Source organism: Orcinus orca, chromosome 6, assembly GCF_937001465.1.
Source record: "Orcinus orca chromosome 6, mOrcOrc1.1, whole genome shotgun sequence".
Classification (NCBI taxonomy): Eukaryota; Metazoa; Chordata; class Mammalia; order Artiodactyla; family Delphinidae; genus Orcinus; species Orcinus orca.
Window position 1 is genome coordinate 99,224,550 of NC_064564.1, and position 18,175 is coordinate 99,242,724.

General features: G+C 41.5%; 1 protein-coding gene across 10 annotated transcripts in view; it reads right to left on the reverse strand.

Moving 5' to 3' along the window:
* Positions 1-275: 275 nt before the first annotated feature.
* Positions 276-18,175, reverse strand: part of SUSD1 (sushi domain containing 1) — a 141,805-nt gene continuing 123,905 nt past the window's right edge. For 6 of the 10 annotated variants that reach the window (XM_033427454.2, XM_033427452.2, XM_033427455.2 and 3 more), the window contains one exon: positions 14,411-18,054. In XM_033427454.2, coding sequence (XP_033283345.1) covers position 18,054 — 1 coding nt within the window. In that variant the 3' untranslated portion in view covers positions 14,411-18,053. Of the gene's footprint in view, positions 1,147-8,254; positions 8,367-14,410; positions 18,055-18,175 lie in introns of those variants that run through there. The other 4 variants (XR_007477858.1, XM_033427450.2, XM_049710962.1 and 1 more) reach the window with 4 other exon arrangements.

Below are 18,175 nucleotides of genomic sequence, written 5' to 3' on the forward strand. Positions count from 1 at the left end.
CTTTGAATAGGTAACGCAGGAGAGAAAACCAGAGATATCAAAATTGATTTTTTTTAAGTTCTCAAATAAAGTATTGGGTTGACTAAAAGGTTCGTTCAGTTTTTTCTGTAAAATGGTCTAACAGCAGTTAGTTGTCTTTAACTGCATTCAAAACAATTTTGTTAGATTGTATGTGACAGCTGTCATATCAGCGTGCATTTAAAAAAAGACTTATCGAAATTGGTGAACTTTTGTGTAGCCATTTTAATATTGAAGATGGAAGAAAACAAGCAACATTCTCGGCATATTATGCTTTATTATTTCAAGAAAGGTAAAAACACAACCAAAACGCAAAAAAAGATTTGTGCAGTGTATGGAGAAGGTGCTGTGACTGATGGAACACGTCAAAAGTGGTTTGCGAAGTTTTGTGCTGGAGATTTCTCACTGGACGATGCTCCACGGTAGGGTAGACCAGTTGAAGTTGATAGCAATCAAATTGAGACATTAATTGAGAACACTCAACATTATACCACGCGGGAGACAGCCGACATCCTCAAAATATCCAAATCAAGCGCTGAAAACCATTTGCACCAGCTTGGTTTTGTTCATCGCTTTGATGTTTGGGTGCCACGTAAGCTAAGCGAAACAAACCTTCTTGACCTTATTTCCACATGCGATTCTCTACTGAAACGTAACAAAAACGTTCCGTTTTAAAACAAATTGTGACGGGCCAAGAAAAGTGGATACTGTACAATAATGTGGAAGGGAAGACATTGCGGGGCAAGTGAAATAAACCACCACCAACCACACCAAAGGCCGTCTTGATGCAAAGAAGGTGATGTTGTGTATATGGTGGGACTGGAAGGGCGTCCTCTATTATGAGCTCCTTCCGGAAAACCAAATGATTAATTCCGACAAGGACTGCTCACAACTGAAAGCAGCTACTCGATGAAAAGCGTCGGAATTAGTCAACAGAAAACACATAATCTTCCATCAGGATAATGCAAGACCCCATGTTTCTTTGATGACCAGGTAAAAACTGTTACAGCTTGGCTGGGAAGTTCTGATTCACCCGCTGTATTCACCAGACATTGCACCTTCGGATTTCCATTTATTTTGGTCTTTACAAAATTCTCTTAATGGAAAAAATTTCAATTCCATGGAAGACTGTAAAAGACACGTGGAAGAGTTCTTTGCTCAAAAAGATAAAAAGTTTTGGGAAGATGGATTTATGAAGTTGCCTGAAAAATGGCAGAAGGTAGTGGAACTAAATGGTGAATACATTGTTCAATAAAGTTCTTGGTGAAAATGAAAAATGTGTCTTTTATTTTTACTTAAAAACCAAAGGCATTTTTTGGCCAACCCAATATTAACAAATAGAATCTGGGGGCAGATTTAAATAACAATTTACCATGACTATGACTGTGTATTACAAGAATGCAAAGGTGGCTAAATGTTTGAAAATTTATATTAATGTTGACCAAAGGGGGAAAAGCATATAATCCCATGGTAGATTTCAATAAAACATTCATAAAATGTAATGTCCATTCTTGATAAATGTTCTTTGTAAAATGGGATTAGGTGAATAATTTCCTTACTATCAAAACATATCTTATACCAAAAGCCAATATCAAGCTTAGCGATTAAGCACTTATAATTTCTATAATGTGACATTGCTTTTATGCGATAAACATTGCAATTAGACAAAAGAACAAAATAAGAGGTTTAACTATTGGAATGAAGAAGACAAAATTATCATCATTTGCAGATAATAGAAAGCCTAAGATTCAGCAGAAAATTACTGAAAATTAAAAGAGTAAAAGAGAGTTGAGAAGGTTTTGATGATATATTAATATTCAAAAATCAAAAGTCTTATAATGTATAAGAAATATAACCCAAATTTAATCCATTTTAAAAGTACAAAACATAAAATTATACAAATAAATTTGAATTATGTGAAAAAAGATAAAATTACCAAGAAATAGAAGATAATATATGACTAAGTGAAAAGGCATCCCCTGTGAGTGCACAGAAATATTCTAATATAAATTCTTCCAAAATAATCTAGAAAATCCCTTTTCTGGTCAAAATCCCAACATGATATTTGCAGAAACAAGCATAGTTCAAAGTATTGTATGAAAAATATGTGCTATCTCAAATCAGTGGTGATTGGGAAAAGATAATCACATAAATAATTGTGCTATTTTAACTGCAGTGAATAGTGTGAAAGAAAAATACAGGTTGGTGTGAAATGTTTTAAATAAAATGTGGGTTCTTGTTTCATTCATTACACAAAATAAATTCCAAATACAGCAAATGTTTTAAAGTAAAAACCAAAATTACATAAGAACTAGGAGAGAGACTAGACAAATATTTTTATAATCGTGGGTGGAAAGTCTATCTGAGCATGTCATGACAGCCGGTGGTCACAAACAAAAGATTAATAACCTCAACTATGTAACAATGAAAACTTTCCAATGGCAAAAACAGACAAGAGCCCTATAAGTAAAGTTGAAAGACAAAGGACAAATGTGGAAAAATATGTGCAATACAAATGCCAGACAACTTGCTGCTACTCTGGTATGAAAAGAGTTGTGTAGTCATTGAGAAAACATCATTATTCCTCCCAAGGGAAGAAGTATCGGTTCTTCAGCTGATAGAATTTTTCTCCTTTCTCTACTGACCTGTTCCCACAGACTCTGAAGATGTAGGGAGAGGGATGACCAATGGCAGTTCCTATCACTCACTCCTGCCAGGATCGTCCCAGTGCCCTTCACACACACACACACACACACACACACACCACGTGAACATACCATACACACATACACCACACAATACAGACATGTGCACATACAACAGACAACACACACATGCAGCCATGTACCATACACACGCACCACATGAACATACACATGCACCACACAATATACACGTATGCACACACAACACATGTATGCACACATGTACCATACACACTATACACACCCCACTTGAACACACCATACGCACATGCATCACACAATAACACATGTGTGCACACACAACAGGCAACATAAATATGCACACATGTACAGTACACACACACTCATGCCCTTTGGGCAATTTATTGAGGAATCACAACTGCCTGTTTGCAGTGTGTACCTTCCAGGAATACTGTTCAGCTGTCTCTAAGCTTTGCATTCTTTCTGGATCCAGAACATTGCCCTGGAATGTGGTTGTGGATGGGACATGTCCTGTCTGCCCCAGAGTGGATTCAGTGCCTAGAGGAACACCGCAGCCTATTTCCCCATTCCAGTCACCAGAAAGGCTTTCCTCCCTCTGCAAAAGGGCTCTGCTTTTGTGAAACGAAGCCAGAATGGACAGTGAGCTGAAGTCCGGTCCTCCTCAGACTCTGCCGTTAGGTGGTCTTAGTGTCCGATGGTTTTAGGAAACCCCCTTCTCTTCCCAGGTTTGGCAAGGTCTTCACGGGGGACTTGGGGAAGGGGGTCTCTGATCATGAGTGACTGCATAGAAAGCCAACATGGACCATAAACTGTCATATGACAACTTGTCCAGCCACGATGACAGAAATTCCCCAGAATGTATCTAATCGTGGGACAAGGTCCCTGTGGCAACAGTCACCTGTGGAGGTCACTTGTGGAGGTCCACATGACTTCAATTCTGTGGAGGCTCAATACTGCTGGAATCCCCCTTTGAAGATTGCCGTCAGAGCCTGAAGCACATTTTTTGGGGGTGTTCTGAGTCCATAAGTGAAATGTTTTTCAGATTGTATTCAATTTTTGGAAATAGGTAAAAGCCATTTGCCACATGTTCTAGTGTTTTTGTTTTTGTTTTTGGCCATGCCAAGTGGCATGCGGGATCCCGACCAGAGATTGAACCCATGCCCCCTAGACCTCCAGGGAAGTCCTCCCACATGTTCTAGCTTGTAAAAGAAATGTCCATAGAGAACAGATTTGTGGTTGCCAAGGGGGAGGGAGGGTGGAGGAGGGATGGAGTGGGAAGTTGGGGTTAGCAGATGCAAAATATTTTATATATACAATGGTAAACAACTAGGTCCTGCTGTATAGCACAGGGAACTATATTCAATATCCTGTGATGAACCTTAATGGAAAAGAATATGAAAAAAGAATGTACAGGGCTTCCCTGGTGGAGCAGTGGTTAAGAATCCGCCTGCCAATGCAGGAGACACGGGTTCGAGCCCTGGTCCGGGAAGATCCCACATGCCGCAGAGCAACTAAGCCTGTGCGCTACAACTACTGAGCCTGTGCTCTAGAGCCCGCCAGCCACAACTACTGAAGTCCGTGCACCTAGAGCCCGTGCTCCACAACAATAGAAGCCACTGCAATGAGAAGCCCGCGCACCGCAACGAAGAGTAGCCCCCCCTCGCGGCAACTAGAGAAAGCCCCCGCGCAGCAACGGAGACCCAACACAGCCAAAAATAAATAAAACAAATTAGTTTTTTTAAAAAAAGAATGTATATGTAACTGAATCACTTTGCTGTACAGTAGAAATTAACACAACATTGCAAATCTACTATACTACAATAAAAAAATTAAAGAAATGTCCAACTGGTTCAGTTTTAATGATACATGTTTTATATGCATATATAATGTTTTCACCGTATGTAGAGAAACAGAGACAGAAAACCGTGAGGTAATAAAACTGCTTGATGTTCTTTGGTAGCTCATAAACAAATGCTGAAGGCAATTCCCAAAGGGGATTTCTAAAGATTTTTCAAACACTAATAGCACCACTGGAATAAGTGTGTATTTAGTTTTTCAAAGCAACTACTTCGAAGAAGTATATTTAAATGAATATCTAGTATGTTTGGGGGAAAGAAGTCTCATTAGAGTCACAAATTGTGTAGCAGATGTTCTTTCTAAAAGTTATTTTCAAAGGCTTAATAAGCATATCTCCCCCTTCCTATATGTACCTCCCTGCATCCCTCCAGCACCCAGCCAATCCAATGCACCATCAACTCCTTCATTTTTACTTTGGTAATGTGTCTCTTATGTTGGTCCATCCCACTCTTGTGATCTTGAATGTCTCTTCATGAAATTTCCTGCCTTTGTTCATATTTTTATACCCCTCCCCCCTTCCATTACTGGAATTTCCCTTCTAGTCTTCTCTGCCTGATAAAACCCTCCTAATCCTTCAAGGTCCAGCTCAAACTCCACCTGAGTAACCTTTGCTACCCCCTTCCCTCTTCTTCTTCTTTGCACCCCTTCCCTCTTGCCTTTCTGCTTGTCATTCTGCTTGTAGTGTAGAAACTCCATCACTGAAGGCATTCAGTAAAATATTTGCTGGGTGTTGTGAAATGAAGGTTGGACTGATGTCTCAATCAGAGGGGAAATTCAGGGTCAAATGAAAGCAGATGACGTCAGCTTCTTTCAGCTGGGCAAGAGTCCAGTCTGCTCACAATGAATGCTAAACTAACAGGACGGGACTAGATTTCACACTTCCAGTCTCATTTCTTTGAAAGAGTCCTGGGAAGTTTCCTGGCTATACTCAGATAGAGGACACACATCAAATCCTCCTTAGGGTTTAAGAAACACACCTCAGACAGATATGATCCATTGGAAGCTATCAATTAGGGAAGAGTAGTATTAGGCAAGAAAAGAAAAAAGTGTTATCTGGGAATAGAAAGGTCGAAGACACAGGCTGTGTGAGCTAGGATGGAAATCACACCTAGCCTTTGGACAGTGAACATTTTGATCAGCTGTCTGATGTCCACCTGGCTTCCTACTCCCATGTTATGTTCTTCGTTTCTTGCTTCATTTTTGCTGGTGCAAGAAAAATTCAAATATAGGTGTGACTTCCAGAGAAAAATAACAGCAGAACTTGTGAATTGTCTGATCATTCTTTTCCCCTTGCAAGAGGATCTTACAGTTTTTGTTATTGATGTGTAAGACTATTGTACAGTAAGCCTATTAACTCATTTTTTAATTGATTTTAAACAGCTTTTATTCTTTTTTTAAACTAATTTTTATTGGAGTATGGTTGCTTTACAACGTTGTGTTAGTTTCTACTGTACAGCAAAGTGAATCAGCTATACGTGTACATATATCCCCTCTTTGTTGGATTTCCTTCCCATTTAGGTTACCACAGAGCACTGAGTAGAATTCTCTGAGCTATACAGTAGGTTCTCATTAGTTATCTATTTTATACATAGCATCAATAGTTTATATATGTCAATCCCATTCTCCCAATTCATCCCACCTGCCCCTTTCCCCCTTAGTATTCATACGTTTGTCCTCTACGTCTGTGTCTCTATTTCTGCTTTGCAAATAAGGTCACCTATACCATTTTTCTAGATTCCACATATATGTGATAATATACGATATTTGTTTTTATCTTTCTGACTTACTTCACTAAATATGACAATCTCTAGGCCCATCCACGTCTCTACAAATAACCCAATTTCGTTCCTTTTTATGGCTGAGGAATATTCCATTGTATATATGTACCACATCTTCTTTATCCATTCCTCTGTTGATAGACATTTAGGTTGATTTCATGTCCTGGCAATTGTTAATAGTGCTGCAGTGAATACTGGGGTGCATGTGTCTTTTTGAATTATGGTTTTCTCAGGGTATATGCCCAGTAGTGGGATTGCTGAGTCATATGGTAGTTCTATTTTTAGTTTTTTAAGGAACTTCCATACTGTTCTCCATAGTGGCTGCATCAATTTACATTCCCACCGACAGTGCAAGAGGCTTCCCTTCGTTGTTCATCATATTTATTGCAAACAATGGTTCCGCAAATGGTTAGACATTGATTCCCACACTTCCCTAATAATCAGTCATTCCCCACTAATTTGAAATCGCTACCAAGCTCTATACGTAGCAGGAAGGACCACCAATAGTTCACTTTGCCAAGTGACAGGCTCAAAAGGTGGGCTCTAGGGTGGACCTAGAGCAACTCCAAGCCAAATGGACAGCGACATTCAGCAAACTGGTAGTTAAAAAACCAAAAAGCCTGTGGTGATTCAGCAAGCTTACTCCTGAGAAGAAGAATAATAAAACAATCTGCGTACTTTGGTCTTAGAGTACGTGGCATAAGTATTGAGTTCAGAAGATTTCCAAAACACAGTATAACTCAGGGTAACTTAAGCTATGATTTCTTTCACTGGGTGTCATATCTCATCCCTGTGTGCTATGGATTTTTTTTTAAAGCTTTCTTTTCACTGTAAGTATTCAGTTTATACTGAATACTTATAAATACTTATAAATCTTATAAACACAGATTTAAATGATTCTAGTGGCCTATCACCACCCTCAGAGTGGGGTTCCTGGGGGATCTCTTCAGAATTAGATAGGAATTCACTAAGACCAGAGAATTTCGGAGCTTCTCAGCTGAAATGCTTAAAAGTTCAGCATAGCTGGGCAGCCTCTCCTTCAGGCTCAAGTCTCAGGCTCTCATTCCACTCAGAAAGCATCGGTTCAAAATAAGTTGTTTTCCCTGTTGCTCAGTTCTAACAATTTCTTTTTCTTTCAGTTTACCAGAATGCAGCGTGGTGGCTGATGAAGCAAACAGTTATGCAAAGCAGGAGTCATATAGCAAAAAAAGGTAAGTCAGTTTGGAAACTTTATCAGAGTTTCCAAAAATGCAGGCTAATACACAGCAGCAGACCAGAAGTAGTCCAAACAATTTATTCTTAGGAAACTGGTGAAGGCCCAGGAATTAAGGGCAATGACCTGGGTGACGAAGCTGACAACAGCTGGGTGGGCAATAAAGGGCCAGTTGGCAACTCACTTGCAGGCAGAGGCTGAGGATGATGTGTTGGCCAGCCAACCTTGGAAAGCTATGAGTGCAATGCAATCAACACAGACCACAGTCCCAGGTCAAGTGTAGAATAAACACAAGTATCCCTCCAGTGCACATAGGTAGCCCTCCGAGACACACAGGCAACTCCCCAAGTCTGTTCGGCACTGTGTGTCCCTCCAGGAAAGCAGACAGCCTCCTGCCGTCCAGAAGTAGGTCTCTGTTTCTTCTGTCTCATCCAGTGACAAGCCTTGGTCTTTCCATGCCTGGCTCACAGTGAAACTCATGTGCCCTCCCAGCTGTATCTCCAGTGTAGGTTCCAGCTCTGTTCTAGCTCCAGCCCCATCTGAGTGATCTCTTTACAGAGGTCTGCAGGGGTCTGCAGCAGCAGCCTGCAGGTTGAGGGAGAGGAAGTCCGAGGAGTGGCTGCAGAGAGGAGGGGAAGTGGAGGAAAGGGGCTGACACCAGGGGTGTGTTACAGCTGGACACTGAGATGCAGTCTCACGAGGTCGGTATGGGGGCTGGTCCTTTTACCCTTGTGGAGTTCCTTCAGCCTCCATCTAATCCAGTGAGCTGTTCCAGATGCACAAATCCAGACCAGAGAGCTATGTGTTAATTTTCTACAAGAAATCCAGTGAAAATGCTCAGGAATGCTGATCACAGGCAGTCAGGTCAGACTCAGCTGTTTTGTGCCCTTGGCAGCAAGCTGCAGACAGGCTGGAGTCCTTGAGTCTGGCAGCCCCGTGCACCACCTCCCTCACAGGGCCACACGCAGTATGGACATTTACACTCCCCGACCAGGACCAAGACACTGTCTTCCTTGTTCGGTGCAAGAGATGCGCTGCCCATCTGCTGCCCCTTCCTAGGTCTTGTGACAATGATTCCCCTTTCCTGGGCTCTGCCCCTCTTTGCCCCTCATGGTTGTCCCTGACCATCCCAGCACAGCAAAGCAGCAGTGTCTGCATCATCTGGTGTTCATCCCTGTGAGATCTCAATTCACAGTCATCATCCCAAGACAACCCAAGTTCCCTCTGGTTCTTGGAGCTGAGCCCTCTTTCAGGTTCTAAGGTTCACTCTTCACTGGAAGGCCCCTTGGACAGAAGGAATCACAACTTGTGGCAAGAACCGTACGCGCTTTACGCTCAGTCTCAGCCATTCTCGGCTGCACACAGCTACTGCCAAGTCCTTGGTTACGGAGGGTCTTGGGACTGGGAAGGACCTTTGTGCTCTCCAGCGCTGGTCCCTGGAGCTCTCACCACCCTCTGGAAGCCTTGAACCTGGTCAATATTGCCTTACCCTGCCCAGCCCAGCCCACCAAGACTCAGGATGGCCCTTTATAGGGACTATAGGACAACTCACCCTGCAGGCCGTACACTAGGCTCACTAGAGTTCGGTGGGAATAGACTTTTGCAGGCCAAGTTCACAAATCCTGAATCCTGCTAACCCAAAGGCTAGGAGATGGGACACATGCCCATGGACCCAGGGAAATGGTGTTCTTTCCCTTCCCCAAATCTCTGTGCCTCACTCAAGGGAACGCATCCAGTCCAAGGGGAGACAGCAGTCTTCCAGACCCGGTTACCTTCCTGAAACCTCTGGCCATTGGTCACTTCCACCCCTGGCAGCCTTGGTACCTCTCCATAGAGAAAATAGGAGTATTCCTAGGCTTTTGCTATAAAGTTAAGTAGCCCTGTCAGAAGAACCTAGGAAAAATTGTGGTAGAATTTAAAGTCTATAATTGATTTTTTCTTTAGTAACTTACGGTAGGCAAAATTCTATGAGATGACCGTCATAATCTCTGCCACTTGGTGTCCACAGCCTGTATAATTTTTTCCCCTTGAGTGTGACTTAGTTCTAACCAACAGAATATGGAAAAAGTGAAGGGCTTTTGCAGATGTAATTAAGGTTGCAAATTAGTTTATTTTTGGTTAGTTAAAGGTAGATTATCCTGTGTGGGCCTGACTTAGATGAAAGCCCTTTAAAAGAGGAACTGGGGGCTTCCCTGGTGGTGCAGTGGTTGAGAGTCCGCCTGCCGATTCAGGGGACACAGGTTCGTGCCCCGGTCTGGGAAGATCCCACATGCCGCGGAGCGGCTGGGCCCATGAGCCATGGCCACTAAGCCTGCGCGTCCGGAGCCTGTGCTCTGCAACAGGAGAGGCCACAGAGGTGAGAGGCCCGCGTACGGCAAAAAAAATTTAACAAAAGAGGAACTGGGCCCTCCCTGTATTCAGAGATTGTCCTTGCTGACTTGATGAGTTGGGCCGTCTGTGTAGGAAGCCCACCTGGCAAACAACTACAAATGGCCCTCTAGGAGCTATGACTGGCATCTAGGACCTGAGGACAGCTTCCAGCTGACAGCCAGCAAAAAGTTGGGACCTTCAGCCATACGACCACAAGGAAATGGATTCTGTCAACAATATGAATAAGCATGGAAGGGGAATCTTCCCCAGTCGAGCTTCTTGATGAAGATGCAACCTAGCCAACACCTTCCTTGCAGACTTGTGATACCCTGAGCAGAGAAACCAACTAAACCAAACCTGGATTCCTGACCCATAAAAACTGGAGGATAATAAATGTGTACTAGTTTAAGCCATTACGTTTGTGGTAACTTGTTACACAGCAATAAAAAAATAAAAAAGCATATATAGCCTTTGCTATAATTCTCTGTCAAATACTTCATCTTCTAGTTTCTAGTTGTCCCCCAAAATCACATTATAAAAGATTCACAAAAAAATTGTAAGAAATCTGAATCAGCACTGTGAAACAAGGAAGAATACATTCAACATTCAGAAACTTTGGGAAATTTTCAGAAGTTTTTTAAAAATATAAAGTTTAAGTTAACAGCTGGCAACAGAATTTTTAAGGAGGAAACTACTCTTGTTTAAAAAATTACTTTGGTAAATTACTTTGGTTAAAAAAAAAGAAAGACATAGATGAGTTGTTCTGCATTTCAGGAATTTAGGGGATTTGATAAAGAATGAAGATGGGAAGGGATGGGAAAGGAAGGAAACTTCGAAGAACAAAGATAACTAACATCCACTTTTAATTATTTGCGTATCTAAAATATAATACTCTCTCGTTATAGGCAGAAAAATGGCCACCAAAAATGTCCACGTATTAATCCCAGAGCCTGTGGATAAGTTATCTTCCATGGTAAAAGGAACTTTGTAGATGTGATTAAGTTAAGGATCTTGAGATGGGAGATTATCCTGGATTATCCAGGGAGGCCCACTGTAATCTCCTATAAATGAAGTGGGGGCAGGGGTGGACAGGAGAGTCAGAGTCAGAGAGAGATTCAAAGATGCCACACTGTTGGCTTTGAAGATGGAGGAAAGGCCACAGTCAAGGAATATAGGCAGCCTCTAAAAGCTAGAACAGCAAACAAATGGATTCTCCCTCGAGCTTCCAGAAGGAACACAGCTCAGCCAACACTTTGACTTTAGCCCAGTGAGACTCACGGCAGACTTCCGACTTCCAGAAGTGTAAAATGATAAATTTGTGTGGTTGAAAGCTACCAAGTGTGTGGCAACTTGTTACAGCATCAGTAGGAAACTAATACACTCTCCATTCACGTTATCTAAATGCCCCAAGTCCTTAGTGAAACTTTGGGTGGAAATCATGAAAAGGAGCTGAGTTCCACAGGTGAGTCGATGCAGGCGGGAACAGGGACCCCACGTAGGAGGATGAGATGATCCATCTGCTAAATTAATTCATAGGAAGCAGAAAGTAGGCCCTAGAGTTGATCATGGGAATATAACACACCCACCTTTACCCCCTCATGGAATTTTCAGAAATCTTAAAAGACAGCACTGGATGCCCCACCAATTTTGTGATGGAAAATTAAACCAAACTTATCCAAATCTAAGTGTCTTGGGTTTAGAAGGAAACTAAGCAGTACCCATCATATTTTTATTTGACACATGTGAAATAGGATATTAAATGGAACACTTTCTTTTCCTTAAGAAATTTTATTTTTGTGTTTTTGAATAGTAATATACTTACATGTTTAAAAATAAAACAAAATAAGATAAACACTTAAAAGGCTCACTCTCACCCTGTCCGCCTCCACCCCATTCTTCCTTGCTCCATTTGTAACCATTTACTTCAACTCATTGCTATCATTCCTGTGTTTCTTTATGTAAAATTGAATAAATATTCTCATTCCCTCTCTTTCTTACATAAAAGATAGCGTATGATATACACTATCCTCCATCTTGTTTTCCTCATTAAAACAATACAGCTTAAAGATCTCCCCATTTCAATGCATAGAGTCCTTCCTCATTCCTTTTTTACAACTCAGGGTATTCCATTGTGTACATAGAAGTATCATAGTTCATGTAACTACTTTCCTCCTGAGAGGCATTTGGGTTGTTTCTAAGCTTTTGTTATCATAAGCCACGTCATAATGAATAACCCTGTTCATGTGTCATTTGGAACATGTGCAGGTGAATCCATAGGATAGGTCCCAGAGGTGGATTGCTGGGTTAAAGACAAAGGCAATGTAAATATTGCCAGATTTCCTTCCATAAAGGTTGTACCGTTCTGTACTCTCACTAACAACCTTTGAGTTCCTATTTCCCCACAGCCTCAAAAGAGACTGTGTTGTTAAATCTCTGGCTTTCTCATTGACGGGTGAGAAATGATACCTCACTAACTTGCACTTTTCTTAAAAGTAAGGTTGAGCATCTTTTCTTACGTTTGGGAGCCATTTGCATTTCTTTTTCTGTGAACTGTATTTTCGTATCATTTGGCCTCAGATTGGACCCTTTTTGTTTCAACTAAAGTTCCAAAAAATTGAAAATAATAGGTTGCAAACACTCCCATATTCTAAAATAAGGATTTCCAAATGGTCTTGTGATCCTTAGCCCAATACCCAAGATATAAAGGGGTTTAAAACTGAAAAGGCCAAAAGAAAGTAGTTCTTTAGGGAAAGCTGTTGGCATTCTCTGCATTTTCTATCCCCCACCATGATGGTAGGAGGTAAGGGGACCTTCCTCAGTGCAAGTCAGGAAAGAGGAGCTTCAAGGGGACGTCCACTCAGAGACTTTGTGTCCCCTAAAACTTCAGAGGACACAGAGGCCTGGTACCTGACTCCAAGGATAAGAAACCCAGGGGTCAAGAAGCTGAGGCTGTCAGGCCAGCATCAGGACAAAAGAGTGGGAACCACATTGGAATGTAGTAGAAGCTACACTTCCACTGATGGAGGCCAAAGGGTCTAATGGGTAAGAAAACTAAAGTCTGTGGCTGGAGTGATCTGCGATGGTGGGGCAATCCCTCATTTGCATGGCAAGGGTCTGTGAGTTTCCGTGAGTCAAGTAGATACTCAGGAAAGTAACTGAGCTGAAGGAGCCATCTTGATGTGACTTTTCCCAAAAAAGGCAGATTGCCAGGGCAAGAGAACTCTAACAACGCCAGCAGTAAGGGGCTGTGGGATGCGCTTTCAGGGGCAGGATCAGAGGTAGTGACGTAAGAGTTCAGGATAACGAGATGTAAAATATCTAGACACACACAACCAAAATTAAGAATGAATAACCTTGTAAGTTGAAAATTAGAACACACTAGACAGGACACACACAAACATTAAATGGAGACACATATTGTGTTCTGGGATAAGAGCACTCTTTATTTAATACATCCCCAAGAAAAATATGAAGATTTTGGGGGGAACTTGACCAAATAATTCTTTAGTTTACGTATAATAAATATGTACACATGAATAAATATATAATAAAACCTGAGAATACTCTGAGAATTAACAGAAAAAGGGTGGTAACTTACTTTTAGTTGGTACTAAAAAAAACCCCCTATTTTAAACTTATAGCAGGTGGTACTGGCACAGAAATAAATCAGCAGAACAAAAGAGAAAGTTCAGAAATAGACTCTAGTATATGATTCAGTATACGAGTCAAATCACGAGGGGAAAAAAATAACAGTCAAGGAATATTCATAGAACAACTGAAACCATTTAGCAAGAATAAAAAAAGACCCCTCCCGACCTCATTCCTTATACTAAAATGTTTCAGATGGATTAAAGATTTAAATGTTTTTTTAACTGCTGAATTATAGTTATTACCTTGAGATTGGAAAGTCCTTCTAAGCATGGTACCAAAGGCAAAATACATAATGAAAAAGACTGATACATTTGACTACACAAATTTAAAGTTTTTGTGTGGCAGTGCATGACACAAACAGGTCAAAAGGGAAATAATAAAGTAGAAAATTTGTTTACAACACGTGTGACAGCTAAAAGTGAAAATTACTATAATACAAAGAACTTTTTCAAATCAATATAAGACAAGCCAACTACTGAGAAAAAAAGCATATCACTACAACAGAATTACAAATGACCCGTCAACATGCAAATTAGTCAGAGAAATGCAAACAAAACATTGAAAGGTCATTTTTCACCTACCAGATTAATCAAGATTAAGAATATCAACGATGCCCAGGTATGTTGATGCTTCCTGCTGGTGCGAGCATAAACTGGTATAAACTTTCTGAGATTCCTCTGACAATATGTAGTAAATCTACAATGTATATCGTTTTCATTCCAACAACTTCAAGTCTAGGAATTTAGCGTAAGTGATAACTGCATACAATTATACAGACATATGTAAGAATAGTAAACATCTGGAAATACTCTAAATGCACAATACTCAACAGAGTATTAGTTAAATAAATTATGGTACCAACTTTTAATGCCATCATGATTGACATGAAAAATGTGTCCAATGCATGTTACAAACCACATGCCTAGTTTGACCCCATTTTGGTAGCCTTGAGTTATGCCCAAAAAGTATGGGTATGGATACACACACACGTCACCAGAATGACTCAGTCATTCTCTCTCTTTCTGAAACAATGGACGTACACTTTTTTAAACTGACCTGCCTCACTGCATCACCTGCCCACAAACGGACACAGAAAAATCCACACGCACTTTCCTCTCCAAAATCAGGCACTTGAGTTTAACCAACGATGGCTGTGGGAGGCAAACGGTCCTTAAAACACCATTTGATTGACGTCTACTACCCACTGGTTTTCTCTCTGATGAAGGGAATGGAAAAATTAAAGGGTTAGGAAATCGGAATATGAGATTAGTCAAAAAAGGGAGCCTTGAGAACTCTTTTTTACCTCCTTTAAAATCAATTTAAATACTAACTTTATTCCAATCCACTATGGAATTTCAAGGTAATGACTTTTGCTCTGGTCTTAATCTTAAGGGCCCAGCTGCAATTTTAGGTCTGGGGTCATGGATGGACTATTACCTATTTCCCCTAGTTAACCTCCATCTATTTTGGTTGCTTGTGGCTCCTTCTAGAAGTGATGGGAGAAGGTCTATCACAGTGAAAAGATGAGTATAAAAAGACACAGGTGCTATAATAGTAAAAGCAATGCCTATATATATATATATATATATATATATATATATATATATATGTATATAGTTCGGAAATATAAAGGCCTAGCTCTCCTAGGAACCCAAATGTCCTGTCAAGTCCCAGGAATGAGAACTGGACTTGCAGGCAGAATATCTGGCCCCACAATTGAAGTTACATCTCTGTCTGAACCCATCTCTCCACTCTAAAATGGGAAAATGATAACTCCTAACCTTCCCACCACACAGAACTGCTGTGAGGATGGAATGAAAGAACATGTATAAACAAAAACTATGGTGGAGATAAATAAAAACTATGGGCACCAAAAAAAAAAAAAAAATTCAGCCAGGGAACACTCTGCTCCATATCTGGGCAACCCTCCGTTTTGATTCCTAGTCTAGAAGGGAGCTCAAGACTGGATCTTGGCACTCGCCTCTACACACTGTCCCCAAGACAGTTACTAAGGAAAAGATCCTTCTTCCATCACTACCTGAGGATCCAGCTTTATTTAGTGGCACTCATAACCCAACTCTGAATGCTACCTGATCAGTCCTTCAACAGAAGGACCCTGCATGCTTCTAGGAAGACCCACTATTGGTCTCCTGAGATGCTCTCCCCACCTTAACCAGGAATCCACTTGGGAAAAAAGGGGACGGTATTGTGGTTAAGCTACCAGGCGAATTCAGAGGACTTAAGGCTGCCTTCATGTGCATGAGAAAATGATCAGAAAAGAACTGCAGGAAAATGGTGTATCCTTCTTGCAAATGCTCAGCACCTACTACCTACACTGAGCAACTCTGTGCTATCGTTTGGAACATTTAGAGGAAGGACAAAATCTATGTTTTTGTTATTTCAGTATTCTTTCATGAACTGCTTTTACATTTCTGCACTGTACCCAGAAGTACATTTTACTTCATAGTCAGTCAGTTTTCTTAACGAGAAACTTTTGACACCAAGCAAATAGGACTTCTTCCTTTCGATGACAATTATGCTAAGTTCCCATGTGGACAAAGGTAGCTTCTTTGACAGTTAATTCTAGAATTTGAAATTAGGGGGACTACAGAGACATATGGTATTTACAGAGCTGGTAAAAAATAATAATAAGGGGGAGAAACTCAGATTCTCTCTTTGGTTAGAGGAGGCTTGGAGGAAAATCCTTACTCATCAGAGACCCTACCTAATACTAAGCAAATAATTTGTAAAGATTCCAAATTTAATTCAAGAGCTGTGAAAACTGTATGAGTTTGAATTGTTGCACATAAAAAATAAAAGTCAGAAGCTATTTGTATTAGTCTATTGAGAGTTCTACTCTACAGTTCACCTGAATGAGAGCAGGAAGTGTTCTACATGTTGATCCTAAGTTGTAGTCTGAGATGACACCTCAGAGGACAAAGGACAATTATTCCTAATACTGCCCAGTACTGGCTGGGGCCAGGGCTGACAGCTGGCCTTGAAAACTCAAGCATCAGGGGATCACTTCCCTCTCTCTGACTCTTCCCAGTTGAGAGGATATGCTTTGGGTCAGATCCCCCTGGGGAAGCAGCTTCATAGAGAGTTGCCACCTGTTCCTATCATTGCTCATGTCTCCTCATCTGCCTACAAGCCCAGGCTGCTCAGATGTGTCCCTCACTGGTGCCCAGTGAGCCGGTGGAGAACACACCAGCCCACCATGTGGGAAAGGCTGCCCCTTTTCCTCAGGACTGTGGTGTCGCCCAATACTAGGACCATGTTCATATATGCTTCACCCCGAGTTGGGCAATATCACTGTCCCCCCCACCCCTCCCCATGATTTCTAGTCTCCAGGCCTGGAGAGGGAGGGAGAAGGCATAGGAGGACACCACCATCACTTAGAGAAGCCACAAGCCTCCATCCTTCTTCTCCCTTCGTTCCTTGCTGAGCCTTGGAGTTACATTGTTGGTTAGGGAGGAAAGTTCAAGAACACTGATTCAGGCTTTAAAAGTCAAATCGAATCCACTCCATCTGTAAATTCAGCATATTGACAGTAGTTCTGGGACATGGTTCATGATAAAGTAACACTCATAGCTACTGACGTTGTAGATAAAAAGGACGATCGTGTCGCCCGCATTGTTCCCCTCCCCTATAAACACAGGACTCTGGCCGTGGGCTTCATAATGTTGCAACCCATTGTTACCACTCCACCCCCAAGTCTAAAAGGAGGCATGGAGCATTTTTAGGAAATGTTCAGTGAAAAAAAAAATTGCCAAGGCTGTTCTAAACATTCATGTGGAAGAGAACTGTCTAACTTAACAGAATATTTTTACTGGAATGAAGGCTTATGGCTTTTGAATACATATAAGACAAAAGGAACTGTAACAAAGCAACACTGCCTAACAGATATTGCAGGGAACTTACTGGAGTGGCCAGGCTAGCATACTTTCTAATTAGTGTGTCAACCAATTGTCGGAAAAGGGCTTCTGAAGTGTTTACCGTATTTGCCTATGTCAATGATCTCTAGCCTTTGCAATGACCTCCTTCATAAAGTCAAATTCTAGCCCACACTTCAGTCTATCTCATTACTTATTGTAAAAGAATGGATTCTGAATTAATGACAGAGATGCTACAAAGGAAGAGGCAGACAGTCTCTTGTATTCAGTGCCTAGAGGAGCTGACTCTCAGGCATCACTCAGAGGAGAACACAGGCCAGTCCATGTGACCTGTAGCCTGTGGTCAATATTACATTGTACATCAAGGTTCTCAAGTTCAGAGACACAGAACTGGTCGTGTAGCAGGGAAGACATCAACAATTCCCGAGTGTCCTCTTTTGGGGGATTCCAAAGAGATAGTCACCGTCTTGAATCCAGGAATGGGATTGCAGGCCCACGCACACACAGGGCCTCTGTGCAGACACCTGAGAAGCTGTCATAACATCTGCCCCAGCAGCAGCGCATCCTCTTCACGCAGCATTGGCAATCTAGACATGGCGGAGGAAAAGAGAGTTCACTGACACTTAGGTTCTCCTGCGGTGCACCCCTGTGTGCATGGGAAGCGGTACAGGAGATGAGCCACCGCTCTGTGAGTGGTCAGGGCGCCAT